The following is a 23,741-nucleotide window of genomic DNA, read 5'->3' as shown; positions in this document are numbered from 1 at the left end:
AACAACGGAGGATTAGGGAAGGATGGAATTGTGAGGAATTTAGCAAAACCCACTGAATAAACATGGTCTTAGTCTTTAATTTGTGGAAGGCATAGTACGAAGAAAGGGAATAGTTTCCATGCATACCCTTGCTGGTTTTGAGCATATGCACATTAGTGAACACACTTGCTATGACAAGCTCTTAAGAAAAAACTGACCCCCAAACACAGTAAGTGTCACATTTTTCTGGCACACATTCTTTGGATGTCTGAAAGTTCCAACTATGTGCAGATGTGCCCTTGCTTGGCAGGATTAAACAGCTCAGTAACACCATCAGCATCCAGAAACTAGATTTTTTTCTTGACTTGTGGCACTGAGATTTCAAAATACGTCTAGCACATTTTAAATAAGATCTTGATAAAATACTGACACAGTTTTATAAGCTAGAGCTGGCCACGTGACCTCCACTTCTCAGCCTAAGTACTATAGGGGTTTACTATAGGATTGCTTTGCCTGCTCTTTCCATGACTTGCACTCTCCTTCAGAGTGGACATAGCTCAAAGGGAAAAAGGTAAAGATTTGCTCATCTCCTTAGCAAAAGATGCTGAAAAGATAGGTCCTGAGCTGCGGCCCACAGGTGGATCAAGTTCCAGCTTGGCAATCCTCTCAGGGAAACAAGACTGAAGTGCTATAGCCTAACTGAAAGTTTGGGGCCCAGGGCATTTCTGACTGCTGACCTTGATGCAGACCAATGCCAGACTGTCTGCAGGCATTAGAACAAGCCCCAAACTGATAATCTACCCTAAAAGACTGCCTGCAAATCTGAACTGGTACTAGTACACATGAGGGAACTGTCAATTCTTAGTAACGGTGAGGCAGAAATACAAAATTAGTTAGGCAGCTACTTATATATTTATCATATACATATACTCATATGATCAGGGGACTGGAGCACCTCCCCTATGAAGACAGGCTGAGGGAGCTGGGCTTGTTCAGCCTGGAGAAAAGAAGGCTGCAGGGAGACTTCATTGCAGCCTTTCAGTACCTAAGGGGAATCTATAAACAGGAGGGGATCAATTCCTTGAAAGGATAGATAACAGCAGGACAAGGGGAAATGGTTTTAAGCTGAGGAAGGGAAGATTTAGGTTGGATGCCAGGGGGAAGTTCTTTACAGAGAGAGTGGTGAGGTGCTGGAACAGGCTGCCCAGAGAGGTTGTGGATGCCCCATCCCTGGAGGTGTTCAAGGCCAGGTTGGATGGGGCCCTGAGTAACCTGGTCTGGTATTAAATGGGGAGGTTAGTGGCCCTGCCTGTGGCAGAGGGGTTGGAGATCCATGATCCTCAAGGTCCCTTCCAATGCAGGCCATTCTGTGATTCTGTGATTATATATTCTCTGATATAGTGCATTTATATCATAACCTGTACATCTGCCCACAGATTATTGTTCTATTCAATAAATACATTTTTTCTAAGCAGCATAAGAGCAAACCCAATGCAATGGAGCTCTCAAAACACATAAAGCACAACACCTTTGCAGCTGGCTGCCATATAGGCAGAGTACTTAATATGGAAAACCGCAGAAAAAACATTTATATCAGTTCCTGCATGTTACTCCATAAATGGGCAATTGAGCTGATATGCTGTAGAAAAGCATTCCTATGGTTTAGCACATACCTTGATTCATCAGAACCAGGCTTCCAGCCAGCAGGGCCACACAGTTGGTAGGCTGGTGGTTATGGAGATACTGGAAACCCCATCCTCGTCTGTATGATGTTTCGTACATATATCCCGAAGCATTGGCAATTACCTCAAGAAATCTCTCCTGTTGAGTCTTGCTAAGATAGCTGTACAAGAAGTCATAAGCTGTGGCAAAGCCAACTAAGGAGTGAGCCAGAGGGACCTCATCCCATGGGGCATCCTTCACCAGCCTGTCAAAAAAAAAGATACCAATTAATTGAGTTTCATCTACTCATTTTTCTCTATGAATATACTTAAAGGTGTGTATAACTTAACATCTCCAAAGTTAGGCAATGGATGCTGAATTTAATGTGGTACTAAAATACTTACCAAGTCTTTGAGAGCATTCTATACTGTCCTAAGTATGGATAATATTAACCTTCAAATCTCATTAATTTTACTAGAAAGATTAAATCCTTAAGTATTAAAGCAGCGTTTGTGATATTTCTAGGATTTGCTAAGAAAAAAAAAAAATGCAGAATGTTGATTGTACAGAAAAATAATCTACTTGTCTGAGGCAAGATTTAAAGCATTTTTCTAAGAAAGTAATATCCCATAGTTTACACTCTTCCAAAGAACCTGCAACAATCTTTTTTCTCCAAATGAGTCAAATGTTAATAATTTCATAATAGTGGCTATTGGATTGAAGTTGTCTTTAAAGCAAAATAATTATTAGCAAAATTCATGAAAATCCATAATGGAAAAAGAGGTAGCCCAGAACAAATACTTCCTTTAAATCAAGCATATATTGGCTAAAAAAGACTTTACTTTTTTTTATACAGAGCATATTTTCAGGCCACAGTCACAAATAAAAAAAAAAAAAAAAAAAAAAAAAGAATTCATAGTGGGAAGAATCTTTTAAAAGGCTAACAGTCATTAGTGGCTTTCATAGTTGTTCCTTTTTTCACTTATTCTGCAAGACTTTTTTACTAAAGAAATGGATTTTAAATTGTTAAGATAGCACCCTACTGTAATCAGTGAGATTTGTGCTGTGCTCCTGAAGACGTGCACCTTCCAGTTTCAACTATTCTGTGATTCTTTAAATACAATTTCATTTTCGATTTGCATAAGCGGTAATATGAAAAGATTATAAAAGTATATGAAATGAACAAGATTATAAGCATACGTATATTCATTCTGCTTTAGGAGCATTTATTTGCATTCAAAATGCATGAACGAAGAGCTGAGAAATTAAGACTATCAGATCAGATCAGAGTAGTGCAGCTATGGTAAATCACAAGGTTTGCAAGCAAGGAAAATGATGTTCAATTTTTATTTCAGTACATTTAACTTCATTGGAAGAACTCAAATGACCTTGACACATTCATACCTTTATAAAAGGGAAACCTCAGAGGGTTTTTTGATTAGTTGAATTTCCAACATTTCAAGCATTTACTTTCTCCTGACTTTAATCCCATTTTATCCTGAGTGAAGTTATAAATTTTTACTTTTCTTAAATGAATTCATTATTTCAAGAATGTTAAGTTAAATAGAAGAATGTATTCAACAAATAATTAAACCTAACTTTGAACCAGAGTTTTTATTGGGCTAGATTAATTTGTTTGTAGATTGTTATTTCTTTTTGGTCAATAGGCAGGCACTGACAGAAAAAAAACTGTGAAAAGTGTGGTAACAAATAACAGCCAAAGAGTCAGGAATGAAAGTTCTTAAAATGTACAACTTGTCTTCTCCATATCTTCATGAAACTCTTTGGTGGCCACCGTATGGGACTTTTGTCTGTTGTTTTGCTTCAGGTTCAAACTCATCAGAAAAGTTTCTGGCCAGATATAGTGAAATTTCTTATTTAGGTTTGTGTTAATCGTTGTGGGAAAAGTTACAGATCTGTAGGTCAAAACATTTAAATGCTTTATGTAGGTGCTTATTATTTCCATACTTCCTGATAAACTACAAGAAAATGTAAGTTAACGAGGCAAGCAACACTTCCCAGTCTCCAGATAGTTATACTGCATCACAGAGCCAGAAAAACAAAAAAATCTCAGTGAAGTGGTCATTTGTCAATCTATTTCTGTTTCTATTCTGCTTTTTCATCTTCGGTTAGCACTGGAAAAACTTTGAAATTGTAATAGGCCATGTATGTAAAAATAAATTTGCATTCTATGCTAGTTATAGGGAACACCCTGTCACTTTGTTTGCTGCCAGGAATCCCTTCAAACATGCATAACTTTGATAAGCTCTATCACAAATCCATATTTCCAACATATTTTTTATTTGTTTTTTGCCAAATCTTTGTACATTCAAAGACCAGAGTTCATATGGGGACAGGAAATATCACTTCAAAGACTGTAGTCTGGAATAATTAACAAGTGCTTGAGGCTAAGCTATAGATTAGTGAGGGGGAAAGAATAATGAGAGAATATAAGGAATTAATTTAAAACACTTAATTCAAATTTCAGTATCCTAATAAAAACATACTAATTGCTGATTAGAGTGCATTAAAAACTATTGAATGTTCATTATCTGACTTCATCTTAAGGGGGATTTGACAATGGAACCAATGTAATTTATACTTCTTTGTTAAGATATTTGGTTTGATATTAGTTAAGTTTGTATTTGGCTTCAAGAGCAACACAGTATCAAACTCCATAGCAAAACACTACAAATTAATCTCTGTGGCAACACTTCTGATAAAATAGGAAAAGATCTACACAGGAAGTGCTAAGCTGATTAGTTATGACTGCATTTAAGCTGACTTCTTTAGAAAAAATAAATAATAACAAAGCTTTCAATATAAAAAAGTTTATGTTAGGCTTCCTGGGGCTACACATTGACATAGTCAACTCCTTCTGTTTAGATAAGACAGTTCTGTAATTATTTCCCTCAAATGTTAATTCTGGGTAGTGGGTCTTATACGGGGTTTAACAGAAGAGGTACACACAAGTAACAAAAACAAAACAAAACAAGGACAACAGTTTAAAGACCCTTGTTTCTAAACATACAAAAATCACAGCCAACATTTGTTCTTAAAATGAGCTTTCCTTCTGAGAAGTAACTATTTAGCTGATATAAATCAGTGCATCTCCATTAAATGAATCTCAGTGGAATCAAGTAACATGCGTCAAACAATGTGTAAAGTGATACACAAGAAGAATGGTCAAGTAGAAAGCATTAAACGCTTTTTGTATCTAAACTGTGCTCTCATTTTTCAAATAGGTCTCCAGCGTCAGATGTGGTAAACAGCCTGGCTGATAAGCCGTGGGAAAGCATGGGACCACAGGCCTGCACTTACCATGGTCTGTGAATAAAGAGTTTTCAAGGCTATTACAAACTACTTTGCTCTAAAAAAAAGAAAAAAAAAAAAAAAAAAAAAAAAGAAAAAAAAAAGTTGTTTGTATTTATTCAAATAAAAATGGGTAAAAACATGCTGGAGAACAGCTATTTTCTAATCCTCTCCAGAGTAAAACATCAGACAATATGAACCACAGCTTAACAGCTGTGTTTGAAAGCAGCAAGTAACTTTTATTGTAGCACTGTAGTAGCCTCTCTTGTCTTTCAAAGGTATCAGACGCTACAAAAGAGGAATTCAGAGTAAATAACGTCTACAATGGATTCCTTACTACAGAACAACCACTTTCAAACATAAGCACATGCCTGAGATGCTCTTTTAGGTTCTCTTCATCTTTGCTATTTAAAATACTCCTTGTTACTTTATTTTAAACACTGACATAGATCCTCCATAAGGAAATCACAGAGAAACAAAGAGATTGTGGATAACGTAAACAGCTTATTTTTCCTATGTGTTTTGAGAACTCTAGTGTAGTGCAACGTGGTTCCTGTCTTAGATTTGCCACCTTCTGCAATTAACAATGAAACCTGGAAGGGGTTATAGCTCAATTCTGTAGACATCACCTTAAGATGCCAAGCACCACCACGCAGGCACCACACTGTCCCAAACTAACAGTGTACACATTACCTTCACTGAATGGGATCCCATGCTCTGGAAAACAACATAAACTGCATAAAAATTTGTATGGGAAGTAACAAATCAATATTTTGTCTCTTTGAAACAAAACCAAGAAAAATCGTGATAAGACTAACCTCCCCACTTCTTGGCAACACATACAACACTGCTAATGTCCCTTCTTTCAGAAACTGTTAATGCATTTTCCCCCTCATTTCTATATAAATTCCCTCATTTCTCATAAATTCCACCTTATCAAAACCCAAACCATTATCATTTCTCTAAGAGGTGAAAGCCAAAGAGGAATAAACACTGTCTGCTCTGTTCAAGGCAGGATATGAACCAAGTAAAATTCTCTCGCTTAAGTGAGATCCCTGATCCTAGCCTACAGGATATTTAGAACCTCCCTTCCTTCACTTTACCCGATTTGTAAAAACAAATTGAAGCAAATAAGAACATAACATACTAGCTTAAGAAACAGTGGGCAGTGTGATACCTGACTTCCAACCTCAGTATCTAAAGATAATATGGCATCACTGCATCCAAACTGAAGCATTAAACATGCCCTGACACATGCATTACAAATGTAGACCACATCCTGATTCTTAATGCTTCAAACCTCCTCATGACAAATCGCTTACTGAAGAATAACTTAGAGGTTGAGGGCACATTAAGCTAATGATTGCAAGAAGCATGGCAGAAATCACTCTTCAGTAGTGAAACACTCATTCACATTAGGTTGATGCAAATGCAATGAATCAGGGCCCTATTCACAAGACTTTCAGTTGGCAATTATTCCAAGGACATTGCCTCTGTGCATTTAGGTGTAATCCATCTTAGACATGGTAGCCAGGTAACAGCATGGTTGAGCTTAATGCGTGTTAAATGCCAATGGTGATGCAAATACTGCATGTAATAGGGCCAAGTGAGCTCTTAGTCCTGTGTCAAACTGTGTAATTCTACAGACAACACCAGTGCCACGGCACCCCAGATATCCTTGCTATTGTTTGGGAGCAGGAGATACAGCTTTCAACTCACAAGGCAAAGGTGACAAATGTTCTCCCTGATCAGAAGAAGCATACGTACCAAGGGAGACAATACACACCATGATGAAATGGGAAAATGAGACCACCAGCATTTATTTTATAAACTAGACCCAATGCCCAATATTTTTCTTTCACAGTCTCCAAAATGAAATATTTTCCTGTGCTCAAATTGAATACGTTGTTCAGTGACAGAAGAATATCTTCCAATTTTTGTTTTGAAGAGAAAAATGAAAATCCTTAAAAAATTCTGATCAATTCAAAACAATCTCCCAACTTTCACCCTTTCAACATTTTTCTGTTTGCCGCCAAAGCAAAAATTCCATAATCTGCAAAATGCAAGTACTCAGCCTTTTGCAAAAAGAAATACATTGAGTTTGTTTTTTAAGACCTTGAAAAACTGATGATTTGTATTTCTAGTGTGTGTCTAAGGTAAAACAACACAAGTCTGTTCCTATTCATTTCAGCTCAGTTCATAAGAGAGACAAAGGAGTGCTTAAATATATAAGGCTAAAGTCATAACAAAAAAAAAAAAAAAGACAACAGACAATGTATTTTTCAGAAGTTTAAGAGCATATTATACAAGTAGGGCCCTACTGCTTAATATGCTGAGGAGACAACTGAAGCTTTACTCCTTCGAAAAATTATTTTCCATTCTTTTTCTCTCAGTTTCCCTATGGGCTTGTAACCATCATTCTACTGATCCTCAAAACTGCTTTTATATTCTTTTCTCCCAGTTTTGCCTTTGATCATAAGAGAGTCCCTTTCAAATTTTACTCTTTCTTAATATTAATCACGACCCTTCTATACTGACATATTAATAAAATCTGTTTTAGTAACTCTCAGTGCTATATAAAGCCGGCAAAGAAATGTAGCTATGTTAACCCTAGCTCTTTACTGTAAGTTTCAGGTTATAGCAAATTTTGGACTAGGAAGGTAAGCTCCCTATAGTCGCCACTGAACTTGAGTGCTGATTTATCTCCAGAAAACCAGGCTAGAATCCTATTTTAAAAGAGAAGATATAGAAGAAACTCTTAACACTTCAGCTGCAGTTTAATTTCAGAGTCATGCACAATTTCCACTTTTAAATTCTACATATGAAAATGATAAGAACTAAAGGGTTTGATATTTCACTCACTAACATAATGTATATTCCAGACACTGAATTCATCCTCCTACCATTCTTTTTCTTTCTCACTCTAGGAGACTACCCTGACAGCATCCTCCAACCTTTTTACATACTAATGCAACGTGCAAAAAACTCAGCAGTCTTACAAAACCCTCCTCAGTATTCTCTGAATGTGCCAGACGGTTGATTTTTGGGAGTTAAAAATAAGTGCTAAATTCGTGTTGTCAGCACAGTCTTCAATTCAGCACATGAACTTATTTCTACATTTAAATATTTGTACTCATGCATTTTTATTGTACAATTCATATTGTCCAACACTGAGCAATATCTGTACGCTAACAGCAGACTTCACCATACTCCAATACTTTCAATAAGCATAGGCTAACAGAGGGCTATGGGATTGCCAGATAATAAGGAATACCAGGAGGGTCACACATTTGTTATATTGAAGACACCTGTTAGTTTCTGTTTACTTGCTGCTATTTCTTTGGAATGTCTGCACATGTTTGATAGCAATTATTTCCAATGTGAAACCATGAAGTCAGGCTTGCTGTCAAATCCCATACCTTATCATACACTGGTAGCATATTTCTGTTAAAAAATAGTGCATGAACTGTGTGTCAAAAAAGAACAGTACAGAAATCCCTTGTCTGGCAATTCTAGGCAGGGAAATCTTTCCCACTGTGAAAAGGGTGCAGAAACCGTGATCTTCTGAGGTATCTGTTTGTAGAGAAGACTTTGTAAAAAAAACAACAACAACAACAACGAACCACAACCTTTTCTAACTGCTTTGTCCAAACAAAATCTGACTGGGCTCTTATTTCTGCACAGTGTTTGACTCCAATTGCATCACTTCACTCTGTTCTGGAAGAGGCCGAGACAGCATACGGAAAGAATCACTAGTGCAGATCCCTCAGCCAACAACGCATGTCTGGTAAGGGAGTGTGCGAGGTGACTCGGAGATAAAATGCCAGAAAAATGATCTATATCCTCTGCTCTCTGTAATATAAGATGCCTTACATAAGGACAAACTTTCCCTATGGTTTTAGGTGGCATTTAGATTGAATTCCAGGAAGATCAAGAAAGTTATTTAACAACAGCTTTTAATTTTTACAGGCAAAACAGTAGAAGTTTGTCTATTTTTATGAAAACATTAATCTACTACATCTCCCTCCTCCTGCTAGGCTCCAAAACGTTGTCTGTTCCCATATTATTTTGATTATAATTATAGCTAGCTATTAGCCACTGACCCTTTGTTTAATCTAAATGTAAACCTACTCCAGGATGTAGCAATTACGGATGCTCTGTTATGAGCAGCATGCCTCTCAGGAGCGGTTGTTATGACAAACAGCTCAAGCTGTGTTAGCCTACACAAATGGGAATTCAATTAAGGGTGCCTTTTATTATGTGATACAAAATGACTACTCTAATGGTTGAGGAAAGACACAAGTGCTTAACTACATGCCATTTCCAAGCATGTATCAATTACCAGTAGACTTTATCATAACTATGCCTTGATACGTTGAACTGTATTTGGACTATAGAGGATTCTCTCTAATGTAAAGATGAATTTTTAAAATGTTAGTCAGTTTGGGGGGTTGGACTCGATGATCTCTGGAGGTCTCTTCCAACCCCTACAATTCTGTGATTAATGTCTTGACATTCTGAACAATTAATCAGCGATGCTGGAAAGTTGATATATTCTATCCAACTACTGCCCACACTACCAAAATACACTTTTACTTACAGTCACTACAAAAATTAGAGGCAAACTACCCAACTCAAGTTTTTTTGCTTTTTTAATTCTAGAGTTACTTTAGAGTCAATGTCATTTAAGTGAAAGTCAAAAGAAATCTAGACTATACTCTTGAAAGAATTCAGCTGCCAAAAAGTAATTCATATGATAGCCAGATCTAACTTGCCAATACATGTTGACTACCATCAGAGATAAAAAGACAATTTAGGGCAAATTACATGCCATTCTAGGTACTTACATAAGAGAAGAAGTTTAAGGAGAGAAGTTTCTCTAGATTTGCTTTACTTACTAATACATCTTTGTACAAGCCTTCTTTACTCTGACATAAGCAGTTTTGACACATAAGTCTCATAACATTCAAAGTCCTAAACTTGAGTACCATCAAAAACCTTCTTTCTTCCCATTCTCCTGTGAAGAGCATCTACCCTCGAATTAGTAAATAAGGATAATATTCTTAATTTAGCAGTCAGAATAATATTTTCCTCAAAGTCTGACAGAAACTAAACACGATTAAATAGACTGAACAGTATTGTTTTTTTAATAGTTCCATTACTGTGACACTGCAAGAATTGTTCATAACCAGTCTTATTTAGGTAGGGCTTAACTCCAGAACACCTAAATATCTACTAGTAGCAATCAGACAAGAACCGTTGTACATGCCATCTTTCCTCTCCTAGTCTAATCCTAAGTGGAGAATTGTGTGCAGTAACATGTTTTGCACGCACTTTTTAATTATATTTCTCAGATTTACGAAATCTGCCTGTTCAGAAGCCGTAGGAGTGAACACGTTGACCAATTTGAGCAAAGTCAGACAAAGTAATACATGCCCCAGGGGTGGTAGATTGCTACAGCCTTCCATAAAGCCACTGCTAGATGAGGGAGAGAACTTACAGAGCTACAGAGTGAATTTCACGTTGAAAGCATGGAGGAAAAAAAAGGGAAATAATCAGGTATGAAAAACAAAGGAGTGTGAAGATCGTTTTCAACAATCATACAGTATCTTAATGCAGCCTGATTGAGTGGGTGGCAGCCCTGCCTATCGCAGGGAGTTGGAACTAGATGACCTCAAGGTCCCCTCCAACCTAACTCATTCTATGTTCCTATGATTCTATCTTAAGAGTTCCAATCAGCAAATTCACTCAACAGTGAAAACACTAACTTCTGCCCCTGTAAAAAAAAAGTGTGGCACAGTGAGGACAGAATAATGCATATGACAACTCATATCCAAATGAAGTTAATGCAGGTCATCAAAATGCTAGACACTTCAACAGCTGCAGTAAAACACTTCAAAAAACAACTATTTCTTTCATGACCTACAATGTCTTTAAGGGAAGCCTGGGAAATGCACAGCAATGTGGAGTTGCAAGCCTTAACTAAAGCTCAGACAGATGTTAGAGCATTCATAAAACACTTGTTTGAGGAAACTCTGAGTGTCACTTGTACCTAAATCCTAAAGACACCGTTTCACAGGGCAGTCTTTTCTGAATTCTTCCTAAGGAAACATTACCCAAAGGAAATGTGCAAGTCTGGAAAAAGAGTGGAAAAAGTTAACACTACATTCTCACTACAAATCAGATGGGAAACCCTGGCTTCTGATGTGTGGTGGTTTAGGATTTTTTTTTTTTTTTTTTTTTTTTTTTTTAACTTTAGAGTGAAACTTCAGACACAAAGGGTCCTGCCTCTTCTCTTCGCATTAATTCACAATAGGGTAGATACAGTGAAGGTAAAAAGCTATGTGGCACTGCTGGTTCAGATGAGGGTAAATGCGTTTGGCAAGTTAGTTACTGTCAAAAAGAATGCTAAAACAACTGAAACAATTCAAGTAATTTACTAATCTAACTCACTTTTCCAGCTGCAGGCAGTTCATACAATAATAACAACTTAAAAAAAAAAAAAAGATAAAAATCTACCAACTAGGCTGAGCTGCCATCCTCTCCATGTAATCCTTGGCCATGCCAATGGCTTCAGTGTTGTCAGGATAGAGAACACAGAACATTGCCAAGGCCCCCAGGTTGTTGCCGTAAATCTCATTCCACCGAGCGCTGAACTCCTTTGGATCCCATGGCGGGAGGTACTCCAGGGGGTTTGACAGCATTGTCTGCACTGCCTCCATCAGCCGAGCCGTGATGTGTCGGTGTGTGGTTGCAGCCTGGAGACGCAGACCCTCCACGTCACCCTTGGAAAAGTAGAGCATGGGATAACTGTCGTAGTTGGCATTGACAAAAGGAACCATGGCATCCACGTCCTCCCTGATGCCGCAAGCGAAGGCGAAGCACATCACATGTATGAAAAACACACTTGGGGCTCCCCGGGTGTGAGTCCTCATTGTGGCATCAGATCTCCAAGTCCCAGTGGGAGCCAAATCATCTTTGAAATATCCTATGGCAGACAGATGTAAAAGAGTTAGAAAAACAATCCGTAAGGCAATATAATCAAGGATGCTTTTGAGGAAATATGACTCCAATGAGACTTAAGACATGTGGCTTTCAAATCATTTCTCTACAAATCATTCAGACTGAGCAATCCATCCTAAAGAAAAACCTACCTGCTTTGAAATCTATATACTCCTACCAGGAGCTGATACAAGGAGAATGAACACACTGACAGTTCAAGTATTTGGGACTCACTGAAGTTTCAATTCATTGCAATAGTGCCTAACTCAAAGCACTGCTGTCTTACTGGGGAATAGATGAGGGAGAGAGAGGGAAGGAAGGAGGAGTGGGGACTGCCATTGAGATGGTGCTAGCAGCAGCCAAGCCTGTGTGCTGCACTGGCTGATGTTAACAGCTGGAGAATGAAGGATGTGGTATGCTAGAGTTTGCATAGAGGTCATTTTATACTGTGCTCTGACACGTCCTCATTTTCAAAAAAAAAAAAAAAAAAAAAAAAAAAAAAAAAAAAAAACAAAAAAAACAAAAAAACAAAAAACGAATAAAGAGAACAAGGAACAGGCAGAGCCTTAGAAACACAGCTGAAATACCCAGCCTTTAGGGCATTTAGGTATTTTGTATCTTTTTTTTTTCCCCTAAGCGGCTCTCCATCTTGCATTTGAAGATTTACTGCCAGCTACCAAGGAGGCTGAAGGTTAAAGTAAAGTACATATTTTCCTACATACACAACTTCTCAAAATGTGCCCAAATGGCAAATCTATACTGAGGTTAAATGGAAGTATTTAAACATAGTAAGCTACTTAGTAGAAAACACCAACTATCTAGCCTTAAGTCTCAGATAAAACACGGCCAGGATCCCCCTGAGGAAAGCCAACAAATTCCTCAAATTCTTCACAGGGGAAAGGTTACAGAAAGCAGACTGAAGAGAGACAGCTTTATGTAAATAATGAACAGTAGTTTTCAATTATTGAAAAAGAAATAGACAGGAGGAAAGAAAACCTAAAAACAAATATGAAATATTTTTTTCCATGGAAAACCTGTTTCATAGGATTCAGTAATAAAACTCATAAGAGGCTGAAGTACAAAGCAACCTTTTATTTCTCCCCACAGTTCCCTATGTATAGATGCCAACATTTCCTAACAGAAACTTAGGCTGCTAAAACCATGTTTAGAGACCCACATCCTGATTCCACAGTGTCATTACTGCATGCACAGTGAGGCAATCTCATTGGACTGGGACCCTCAACAACTACTGGGTACACAGACCCTCAGTCATTTGTGTTCTGTCAATTTAGAAGAAAGTAATTACGGCCAAGAAGTACATCTCTTTTGCATTCTTCCCTAGGGTAAAAATAATGTTGTACTCTGTAACTGTCTGCATTTATGCATTACAGAGCATAACACAATTGCTTTAACAGAGAGTAATGGAAGATGACATTTTCATACTACGCTAACACATTTTGCAGGTAAGTTTTGCCATTTTTGGGATGTAAACCAATCATTACAGGACACATTACACAGATCAAAGTGTGGTTTAGTTGGTAATGCTTGTACTATGTCTACAGATTTGCTCACCGCACACACAAAGAAACATGCACTGTAGTTTATCCAAACACACTCAATTCTGTTGGTATCCTCACCTATAAATAATGAATACATACAGAAATATATTTTGAAAGGAAGGGTAAATATATTTTAAATAAAAGTTGAAAAAAGCCTTTTGAAATGCAGTGTATTTAAAACAAAACAAAACAAAAAAAAAACCCAGCTCAACAAGAACTGTTGAGAACTGCTTTATCATGACCAAAAAAAAAAAAATTACCACATTGCTTAAAAAAAAACACTTTATGATCCTTTAGAAGTGGTGAGAAAAGGAAAAAAAAAAAAAAAAAAAAAAAAATCCCACACAGCAGAAAGGACTCCATGCATTCCTTGCCTTGGTTTGATTCCTGTAAGGACTCTCACACATCAGTGAGAAATTAAACACATACTTGAATTTAGGGATGATTTTAAAATCTCCCTAAATTACAGTCTTTCTGACCAGGGTATATACTGCAAAGTTTCCCATGACATCCCCCTTTGAAAATTCGGACACACGTTTCCCAGCACTAAACCAAAAACAAACACCTCCTGTGTTGTCTAAAATCTATAGTTCATATTTTATGAATTCAATAACCTCCCTCCCCATCTTTTCCTGGTTTGGAAGAAAGTCAACAGGCAGTGACAAAAACAGGACTACAAAGCCACTAATTTGTGATCAAATCACATCAGTACAGAGTGACCTTCCTCTCCACATGCACCTCTGCGGAGGCCCCAGCCTCAACCACAGAGGGGGACTGGGACAGCGTGAGCATGGCCAAAGCAATGCTACGGGAGGAAAGAAAGGTGTTTAGGTGTTCTGTGTTGTCTCAGTTGCAGTGCCCTTAAGAGCAGGACTAACAAAACTGATAACGAAAAGTCACAGCCGTGGACAGGCAGTATCAGCCAGAGAGGAAATACGGACTAGGTGGTTACAGACAAAGCCCTGAAAAAAAACAAGCTTTACAGGGGCTTCCAGTAGCTGAGCTGCCTTGAAACACATGCAGAATTGAGGCCTTCCCAGAGTAGGATGGACTTGACCACATTTTACTGATTTACTGATCTCTCTCAGTAATACCACAGGGCTCTGAGGTGCCAGCGCTCTTCCTCGTTGCAGTTGGTTAGAAACTAAACTGGCTTGTAAGGTATCTACAAAACTACTTCAAAAATTATCAGACATGAGATGTAATAGGCTCCAGAAGAACCAATTCACCCTTGACAGGAGAACCCGGCCAAAAATAATAACTTTTAGAGACTATTTAAAATTCGATATAATGGTACAAATATCCTTAGGGAGGAAGGGATGACAATCATTAACCTCTGAAGCATAATGCATAAGCGTTATGTGTTGAACTCCATATTCTGATGTTTCTTTAGCTAACTTAGTTGCCTACTGAAACCTAAAGAAACATACTGCACTGTTGGAAACATGCATCTGAAACCCAATTATCTCCATAACTTAGGTGAAGCCAAACATGGACAGACAATTGGCCACATAAACCCCAACTTAACAGTTGTGGGTGAACCTGCAACAAATTTGGTCAATACACAGGGCTGAAATGAAAAGGAGCCCGGCTTTCTGATTGCTTAAATCTCACTCACAATACTACTTTTTAAAGTAAAAAGAATTCCTTAATATCATATTACACTACATCATCACCAACCACATCTTCCAGAAAAACTTTATCGTGCAATTCAACCTTTTCTGAAAACAGTTTTTTTATTCAGTTTGGAAACCATAACCTGATAAAGTATTAAAAGTAAGGAGAGTGAAGGATGCTTACCCACTGAAGAAAATGTTAATATACCATATACTTTGAAGGGTTGTCACTCAGTCCTAGACTGAAAAAGCATTTGCCATGATTTCCACTCCACTGCCAGCAGAAACAAAACAATAGAGGAACACCATTTATTCTAGGGGGAAAAAAAAAGAATAAATTTTAACTATTTTCATTCTCCTCATCCACAATAAACACTGGATATTCTACTGGGGAAAAAAAAATATTATAAAACTGATGCCACTAACTGAATTGGACATTGTTATACACAGTAGGTCCACCAAATAAACACTGTCTAAAGGAAAACAGAGGCCCTGTTAACTCCAGCTGCTTGTGCATTGAAAGACAGCTCCAGCAGAGAGAGCAAAGGAGCAGGAAGAGGGGGTGAAGGGCTGTGAGGAAAGGACAGCACTGGTTGGATCAGCAATACCTGAAGCACCCTGACATTATGGATTATTAAAAAAAAAAAAAAACAAAAACATGTAGAGACTAGTGACTTCAGTTCTGAAGAGGCATTTTAGGGACGATTTTTGCTGGGACAGCTCTTGTATCTTCTCTTAGAAAAAAGAAATAGTGAGCATCTCCGGTAGCATCTTCAAGATTCACCCATGTCTCACCTCTCACATGATATCTCATCAGCATATACATCTATGACCAGCAAAGCTGGCACTTAGGATTTCTGGTGATTAAAGTTTCCACCAGAACAGCATGGATTCTTCAGGTTACTGAATGAGAGGCTCCCACCACGGTTGAGGCACACGCAAACCAGCCCTGCCCACCCAGTCTCACTAGGAGTGACTGTCTCAGCACACAGCTCTTGCCTATGCTTGCTGAGGCTAAGGGCCCTCCTCCTCACGGTGGAGAATCAGCTTCTATGAAACCAAGTTTATCATTTGGAAACTGATGTTTTAAAACCATGAGCATGTTAACTGGAAAGTTATTTTATAGAAGAATATCTGCTTTAGCACTGATTGAGTATTTTGCAAACAAAAACAGGAATGTAATCGAGTCATCTAACTGAAACTAGTTGCATTTAAGGACAAAATAATGCAGCTAGGGTCCATGGAAACAGAGAGATGAAAAAGTCAATAGAGACTAATCCCCATATATTGCCATTCAGTTCCTATACTGACTCATGGATCTATCTGTGGGCAAAATTAGGCAATACAGTGGGACCAAGAAAAGTACAAACTTATCTGCACACTGTAGTAACCACAACAAATCCAGTGTCTAAACTCTCAAGCCTAATGACTAGTGTGCTAATGTTCCACATCAGCAGGTACTACCTAGATCCTTTCAGAGCTGCAGGGCTAGACAAGAGTACAGGAGATTGACATGCAGCTGAGAGTCCTTCCTCCAAACTCAGTGATTGATTATCTGTCCCTCCAGTAACAATGCTGGGAAGGTGGAGTACCACTGCTCACAACCTGAGTAATACCTATTACAACCTTAACCACCAGGGGACATTACTTTGCTTCTTCCTCTCATTTTTCCATTGTGAGAAAAATGCTACACCGTAAGTATGTGATCTGAAAAGTATTTAAAAGCTTAAATATTGAAATGCAAAACATAACTCAGAAATCAATCTGCAATAAAGAAAGTACCACTCAGGTACCTGTGTGTTTGTTTTGCACTTGTTCTAATATGATCTAAAATAACCTTAAAAGAGGCTTTGCATCAGTTTGCATGTCTGAGCGATTGCTGTAACTCTGAAAACCATGAAGGCAACCAGAAGAAAGTAGTTCCTAAACTAATTACCCATCTGTGACATCATGTCAGCAGTCAAGATTTAAACTTGTGCCTATCCTTTGATCTATGCACAAAATTCAATGGATCTATTTAGCACAGCATGCAGCTGTATGGGTATCATGACGGGTTGCACTCAATTCTGCACCTATGCTGCAGACAGAGCAGGAGTTCACTGCAGAACGTGTAAGTTATCAGCCATGGAAGCCCTGCCTGCACTTAGCCCTTCTATTTAAAATCGTATTTGTTGTTTTTACCACCATATTTAGAAATCAGCATGGCCTACACACACCCAATGCATAACCTTTTCTCTGCCTCAAGCAAAAACAGGATTTAAATTTTCTGCATGCCCAAACCATAGCCTGGGAATTTGGAATTTTCTTCTATTTTATAAGTTATTCCACTACACAAATGCTTTCTCAATTTTTCAGTTGTACAAACATTACTACTCTTAACTCTCACTGGGATCCTTTAATCTATACTTCGCTGTCTAGAATGAATAAGAAAATAATTTTGATATGCAGCACCATAAAGGCAGTAATTCCCAACCAGTTTGGACATGCCTGCTAAGGCATTCAGTGAATAGAAGCTTAGTCACTTCTACCATCACGGACTATATAACTATGAACCTCCACAGAAAGATCTCTTTGAGAGCTCCAGAACTTTTTATTTTATCCTAAGCTGAAAAAAATTTTAAAAGGCCTTTTAAATAATTAGAAATAATTATTTTTCACAGAAGCTAGCACTAACAAAGGCAACTAGAAAGTATGAACTGCTTTTGCCCATTCCACTGATGTCCCAGAGGTCAACCTGCAAACCACTTCTCCATCCATTACACAGTTCTAACATGTAGGAAACTTCTGGGGACTAGAACTATCACCATAGCAGTGCAGAAACTCAGAACAGAGGAACCTGTAACAGTTCAGGTTATTTTTTTTTTTTGCAACTGCTAAGAAGCATAGCTTTTTCTGACCAGTTCAGCAGGCCTGGAAGTGTGTGAACAGTTGGACTTGGGGTATCAGGAACTACACAGAAGGTTTCCTGTGAAAGCAGCCTCCTGGCCAGAAGAGAAACTGTGTCTCACCACGGGAAGTAAGCAAAGGAAGAGATTATTTGAGGTTACCCAGAGCGTGATCTGTGCACGGATCAAGCAGCAGAAGTACAGTGCACAGGAAAAGCTGCAACACACTATGTGATTGCAATGCCCAGGAGGTGCAAATACAGGACAGAAAAAATTAATCATACATGTAAAAGGGGAAAGGCAATTCTACTGCCGTCAAAACAAAAATCCTCCTTGTGCCTAATCCAACCTGATCAGACTGCTGCGTGTGGAGCTTCTCTTGCTGCTTCAGCAGGCCAGTTATCAGAAACTTCTGACACTGGTGTTTCCATCTCACAGTTTAGTTCCTATTCCCTTTTCCAATTAATATCTTTTTATTAGCTTTCTTCTTTACTCCTTTTACTATTTGTAAATGTTTCAAGTCCCCTGGCTGGTTGTTCACCTCTACTATGTATAATTGACAGCTTTAAACTTTCCTGCTTATTGTTTTAATTGCCCTCCAAGATGAATGGAGACAAATGCCTCAGCTGGTGTTCTACAAACTCAGCTTTTTCTCCAAGTATATCTGCGCCTATTTACAAACTTCGGCAGTTGAAGATATCGAGTATTTATTTTTGTTAGCATTTCCACAGAATGTCATATCAACAGATGGGAATGCATCATATCCTTTGCTTGCTATGGGATCAAAGCGCATTTTAACTGTCTCTCATATCCTATTAATGACTCAGTTTTGCATACAAAGCTATCCTACAACTTTATTTCTATTATGCTGACATGTAAAGAACATTGGTAAAAACCAAAGTAATCTATGCTAGTCAATTCACGAATCTAAAAAGATTATAATCTGACTTAAATCAACGCTTGGTTTTATATTATTTACATCTACTTTTAAGACATGCATACTCACATAGAACTACTCTTTCATTTGCTATAATACAAACATCTCTATGTTTATTTTCTTCAGTTGCACCACCTCACCTGGCAGCCCCTTCTCACCTCTACTCAATATACTGTTCATAATTATTGGTACAACTCTGTCATTACCTGTGCTACATTCATATTTCATTGCTATACATCTCTGTATCTCCAATTTCTATACATAAGGATGTATAGAGAGCACATAGCTTCTCTATCTATATAATATGTATGTACCAGATGCACCCAATGTTTTTCAGGGTACAAACTTGGAGAGAAAATAAAACATATTGCTTCTTTGAGATTACTGCTATCTTCACTGTGGCTGAGAACAGACATGATAAGAAGAGCCAGTTATATTTTCATGGAAAGAAGCTTCCAATACAGACACAGCTCAAAGTTTCACTACTTCTGCAAAGTTTAGCTGCTCATGTTTGGCGTAACCAATTTTCTTGAGTAGGCTTCAACATTACCATTAAATTACAGGTTAATCTTTAAATTTAGAATTGCAAATACTAATTTTTCTGGCTTTGAGCTGTGCAGGCATGGCTCTCACAGTTCAACCAAAACATTACGTAGCACGTTAGCAAAAAATGTGGCATACCACAGTTACAAGGATCTGATCAAAAAGCTTTAAAGTAACTTGGCATCCACAGAAACATCCTTAGAGAATTTCTGAAATACTTCCATAGCTATAGCAAATATTTCATTGAAAACTTATGATGGCAAACATGGTTTCTATCAAACATTCAGCATACTTATCATCTCTGATAAAAACAAACAAATGAAAACAAGCAAGAACATAAAGAAAACTGTGGTGGAAGAACTCTAATGTTAAAATTAAGTTTATCTGCTACTGAAACACAATACCTAACTGAGAAAACTGACCAGAATCCCTAAAGTCCATTGTCTGCTCTAAACAAGGCTATTGCCAATCCCTGTGATACTCTCCCTGAGTCTGAGCTAGGAGGAAAAAAAAGAAAAGAGGACCAAACAAGGGTACTTTCAGACCATGTAAAAATAACAGCCTCACTGCGACTGAGTTTTAACAACTGACTGCATCCCAACGGCAGTGAAAAAGTGATGTCAGCCTCTGATGGGAGAAGCTATTCCCAGTGCTCCGTCCTTCATGCCATTCCCAAAATGACCAGACCTCATAGGTCAGGTCCGTGTTACCAACGCCTTGCTTCTGCTGAACTTCTGCTGGCCAAGCATTTGTGAGAAAGGACCCACATGACATCAGCAATATTTCCTATTTCCTGGCAGGATTTAATCCCCTTCCCTGCTCCATTCCCATCCTGAGCAAATAATCGAGTCTGGAAAAAGCACAGTGCACAAGGGTCTGGGGCTTTTGCTAATGAAGCTGTCACACCTCATCATGTCCCCACCATGATAAGCTGTGCCAACAGACACATAACACAGGTCTCACATGAGAAAATGTTGAATCTGTGGAGTGAATAAATCCTGATATTTGAGTAAGGTGAGCAGGATCTGGCCCTCTGGATCATAGTGAAGAAGAGCTGCACCTTGTGCATATCTGGAATGTCATCCCTGGGTCATGGTCCATGCTTTGGCACAAAGCACACCCACCCAAACAGGGAACAGTTCAAGGGATGGGCTTTCAACCAAATATTAAGCCCAAGTATAATAAAGACATGACTACAGCTGTGAACACAAACTGGCACTGCGCTGTAGCAGCTTTGGGAGTACAACACTGTAACCAAACTCCTTTATCTAAACCAGCTGAAAGGAAGTGCAAACAGGCAGGACAAGCTTGCTGCTGAGATATCCTATTTGCCAATTAAATGCAGCTCACTAAGAAAAAGCCGTATCTTTTATTATCCTCATACTTGGATTACCAAGTCTAAACCAGGAAACAAAAGTTATAGAAAGTTGTTTCCTTGTTTATACTTCTAATCTCTGCAAAAAATAAAAATAAAAAGGGGAAAACAAACCTTATTTCTTGCAAAATATCCAGGAACAATAGCAGTAGTAACTGAATCACTTTCTGCTCATTGCTGGAGTATGATGGGGGTTCCAGATGTTCAAATTTCCAAACACAGCCGTAGGAATGTGACTCAGTTCTAACTAAACTAGTGTGATTGCATTTAGTGAGAACTGAGTCACAGTCCTGTGCAGACACTGCTGCTGCATGGCCTCACTTACAGCCTCACTTCACCTCACTCTCATGGCTCAGGCTGCCTGCCACTGACAGATGGGACCATTTCTTCACCTGCAAATAAGATGGTGCTACTCATTTGCAAACCACCAGCTGCCTGCTGGGGGCAATAATTTCCTACCATCACTGACCCAGGTTTGAAAAACTTTATTCTTTTCTTTTCTTTCTTAATTTTTTTTTTTTTTTTTTTCTGAAAAAGTGCCAGAAGAAGGCACTGAGTCACTGCTCATAAAGGAGTAGCTGAAAGATAGCTTCAATTTTATTATAACTGTATGCAACCTATGAAAACAACTTCTAACACTTAGCCAGGTAATTAAATGCACTTCTTTCTCCACTGTAATGTAGAAATTTACTAAATACCTCATTAGAACAATTAAAATAAACTGTGATGACATTTGAGCTCACTTGAGTGACTAGAAACTATCAGCTTTTACCACAGGTAACCAATCTGCCTAGCTCTTCCTTTGCAGCACATACTTTCTATGACCTAAGTGCTGGGGTTAGAAGTGGCTGTACAGGGATACAGTGACAGAGCCACTGACCTCAGTGTCTTCTGAGGTCAGCATCCACACAGGATGCAGATACAATTATAAATGTACCTTGTTCTTATATTAAATAATACCTTTTTTTTTTTTTTTCATGGCAATACTAATCAGTGCTAAGTATCCCAATACTTCCAGCAATAAAAGCAAACTTATTTTGAATAACAAGAAAACATTTTGTTAAAGCACTGGCAGTCCTTCCCCAGTGAGACAGCCTATTAGAAATATATTGTAGCTTTGTTTGCCGGCAAAATTTACAGTCAAGAAAATTCCAATCCAGAACTGGCACTTTGTTGCCTTCCATTAAAAACTTCAGCTAATGTAGGTCACAAAAGAAACCCATAGGAGCAGTGCCACACAATGCAAGAACCCCCAGCTGGAGTAACACTTAGCGCTTCTGTTGAAAAATGCACCCAGGGATCTCTGAGCAGTTATGAACTCAATTAATTAATTAGGGCTCTCAGCACCTCCATGACGCAGCGGGCACATTTATCTGCTTTATGAGTAGGGGAAGCAGAGGCACAGCGAGGTGGGGCATGCTGCCCGAGGCTACCCAGCGAGAGACTTTCAGAGCAATGAACAGAATCTGAGTTATTGATTCCCACTGCTGCCCTTCACTGTATTGTTCCTTTCCCAAAACCCCGTGCTGAGTTATGATCATTGTTGGCGTGATAACCATCGCGTGGCAATGCTCAGCCGAGATTTGCTTGCTCTTTGTTTGGGCCGTATTAAAACTTGAGTGTTATTTAAACTGCAATAGATCTTCTCAGGCTGAGCAAACCCTGCAGCTACTCGAGCAATAATTCCTGCATTTCATTCCCAGCTACATTCGCTTCCTACGCTGTCACTGTCCAAAAAGGCGGCTTGGGGAGCAGCACAGCTTTACGTTGTTTGGAGAAGGGATGTCATAAAGAGGCGCAGCGCGGCTGCTCCCGGCGCCGTCGGGCCGCAGTCGCGGGGCGTGCAGGAGGCACGGAGCGGCCCGAGGGCCGCCGGCATTGCGGGAGGTGGCAGCCGCGCTCCCAAGCTCACTCCGACTTTTCCAACAACCACCACCAAAAATCAAAACGGCAGGAAGTTGCATCGGGCAGATCTCCCTTTTCCTGTCTCTGGGCTCCCCTAAGCGCACGATGAGGATGCTCCCACTTACCTCTCACACGGGCACGTCTGCGAGGCTCCACTCAGCGCCTGCGAACGGCTCCGGCGCTGCTGCCGGGGGTGGGGCACAGATCTAAGCACCTCCAGTGCGCGGGGCCCGACCCGCGCCCCGTCGGCACCCGCAGCGCCGCCGAGAGGAGCCCCCTGGCCCGCCGCGCCCAGCGGAAAGACGGGACGGGACGCGGAGACGCGACGGTGCGGGGGCGCGCACTTTCTGCCGACGGCCCCTGCTCGGCGCAGCCTCGCAATTCCTCGAACAGCAAGTTTCTGCCGAGCAGCCCCGGGGCACGGAGCGGGGGGGCCGTTTTTCTACTCAGGAAGAAAGCGGCTGCCCCCTCCCGCTCCACCCCCTCCTCCCCGCCCTCCTTCCTTACCTCTCCCCGTCCTCCATCTCCTCCCTCCCCCTCCCCGCCCCAGCCCCTCACGCCATGGCGGCGGCGCGGTCGCGCTCCGCCCGCCGCCCCCACGGCAGCCCCCGGCCCCGCTGCCGTTCCCGCACGGAAGCAGCGCGGCCGCCCCTTGTAGCGGGGTGCGCTTGTTGGAGCGCCGGCCGCAAAACAAGGAAATGCGCACCCGGCCCCAACCCCGACTGTCGGAATTGCGGGTTCTGCACGGCTCTGCACGGATTGTGGAGATGAAAGCAGCCAGGGGGGACTCACCTCGGTATCCATCTCACCGTGCTGCATAATCATAGGATTATAGAATATTCCGAGTTGGAAGGGAATCTTAAGGATCATCAAGTCTGACTGTCAGTCTATCACCACCGCATCCAACTAACCAGATTCCTCAGCATCTAAATATTTCTAGAACACTTCTAGGGACAGTGACTCCAC

General features: G+C 39.7%; 1 protein-coding gene across 3 annotated transcripts in view; it reads right to left on the bottom strand.

Moving 5' to 3' along the window:
• DSE (dermatan sulfate epimerase) overlaps window positions 1-22,966 on the bottom strand; it is a 32,674-nt gene extending 9,708 nt beyond the window's left edge. The window contains exons 1-4 of one of the 3 annotated variants that reach the window (XM_042826334.1): window positions 22,901-22,966; window positions 15,315-15,444; window positions 11,473-11,941; window positions 1,653-1,906 (exon numbers count right to left, since the gene is read on the bottom strand). In XM_042826334.1, coding sequence (XP_042682268.1) covers window positions 1,653-1,906; window positions 11,473-11,888 — 670 coding nt within the window. In that variant the 5' untranslated portion in view covers window positions 11,889-11,941; window positions 15,315-15,444; window positions 22,901-22,966. Of the gene's footprint in view, window positions 1-1,652; window positions 1,907-11,472; window positions 11,942-15,314; window positions 15,445-22,900 lie in introns of those variants that run through there. The other 2 variants (XM_042826344.1, XM_042826353.1) reach the window with 2 other exon arrangements.
• Window positions 22,967-23,741: the final 775 nt, after the last annotated feature.

This window comes from Centrocercus urophasianus, unplaced genomic scaffold, assembly GCF_019232065.1.
Source record: "Centrocercus urophasianus isolate 14NV4802_14NV808 unplaced genomic scaffold, USGS_Curo_1.0 seq_10, whole genome shotgun sequence".
In the NCBI taxonomy this organism is placed as follows: Eukaryota; Metazoa; Chordata; class Aves; order Galliformes; family Phasianidae; genus Centrocercus; species Centrocercus urophasianus.
The sequence above is the reverse complement of the archived record's forward strand: the minus strand, read 5'-3'. Positions and strand labels throughout refer to the sequence as shown.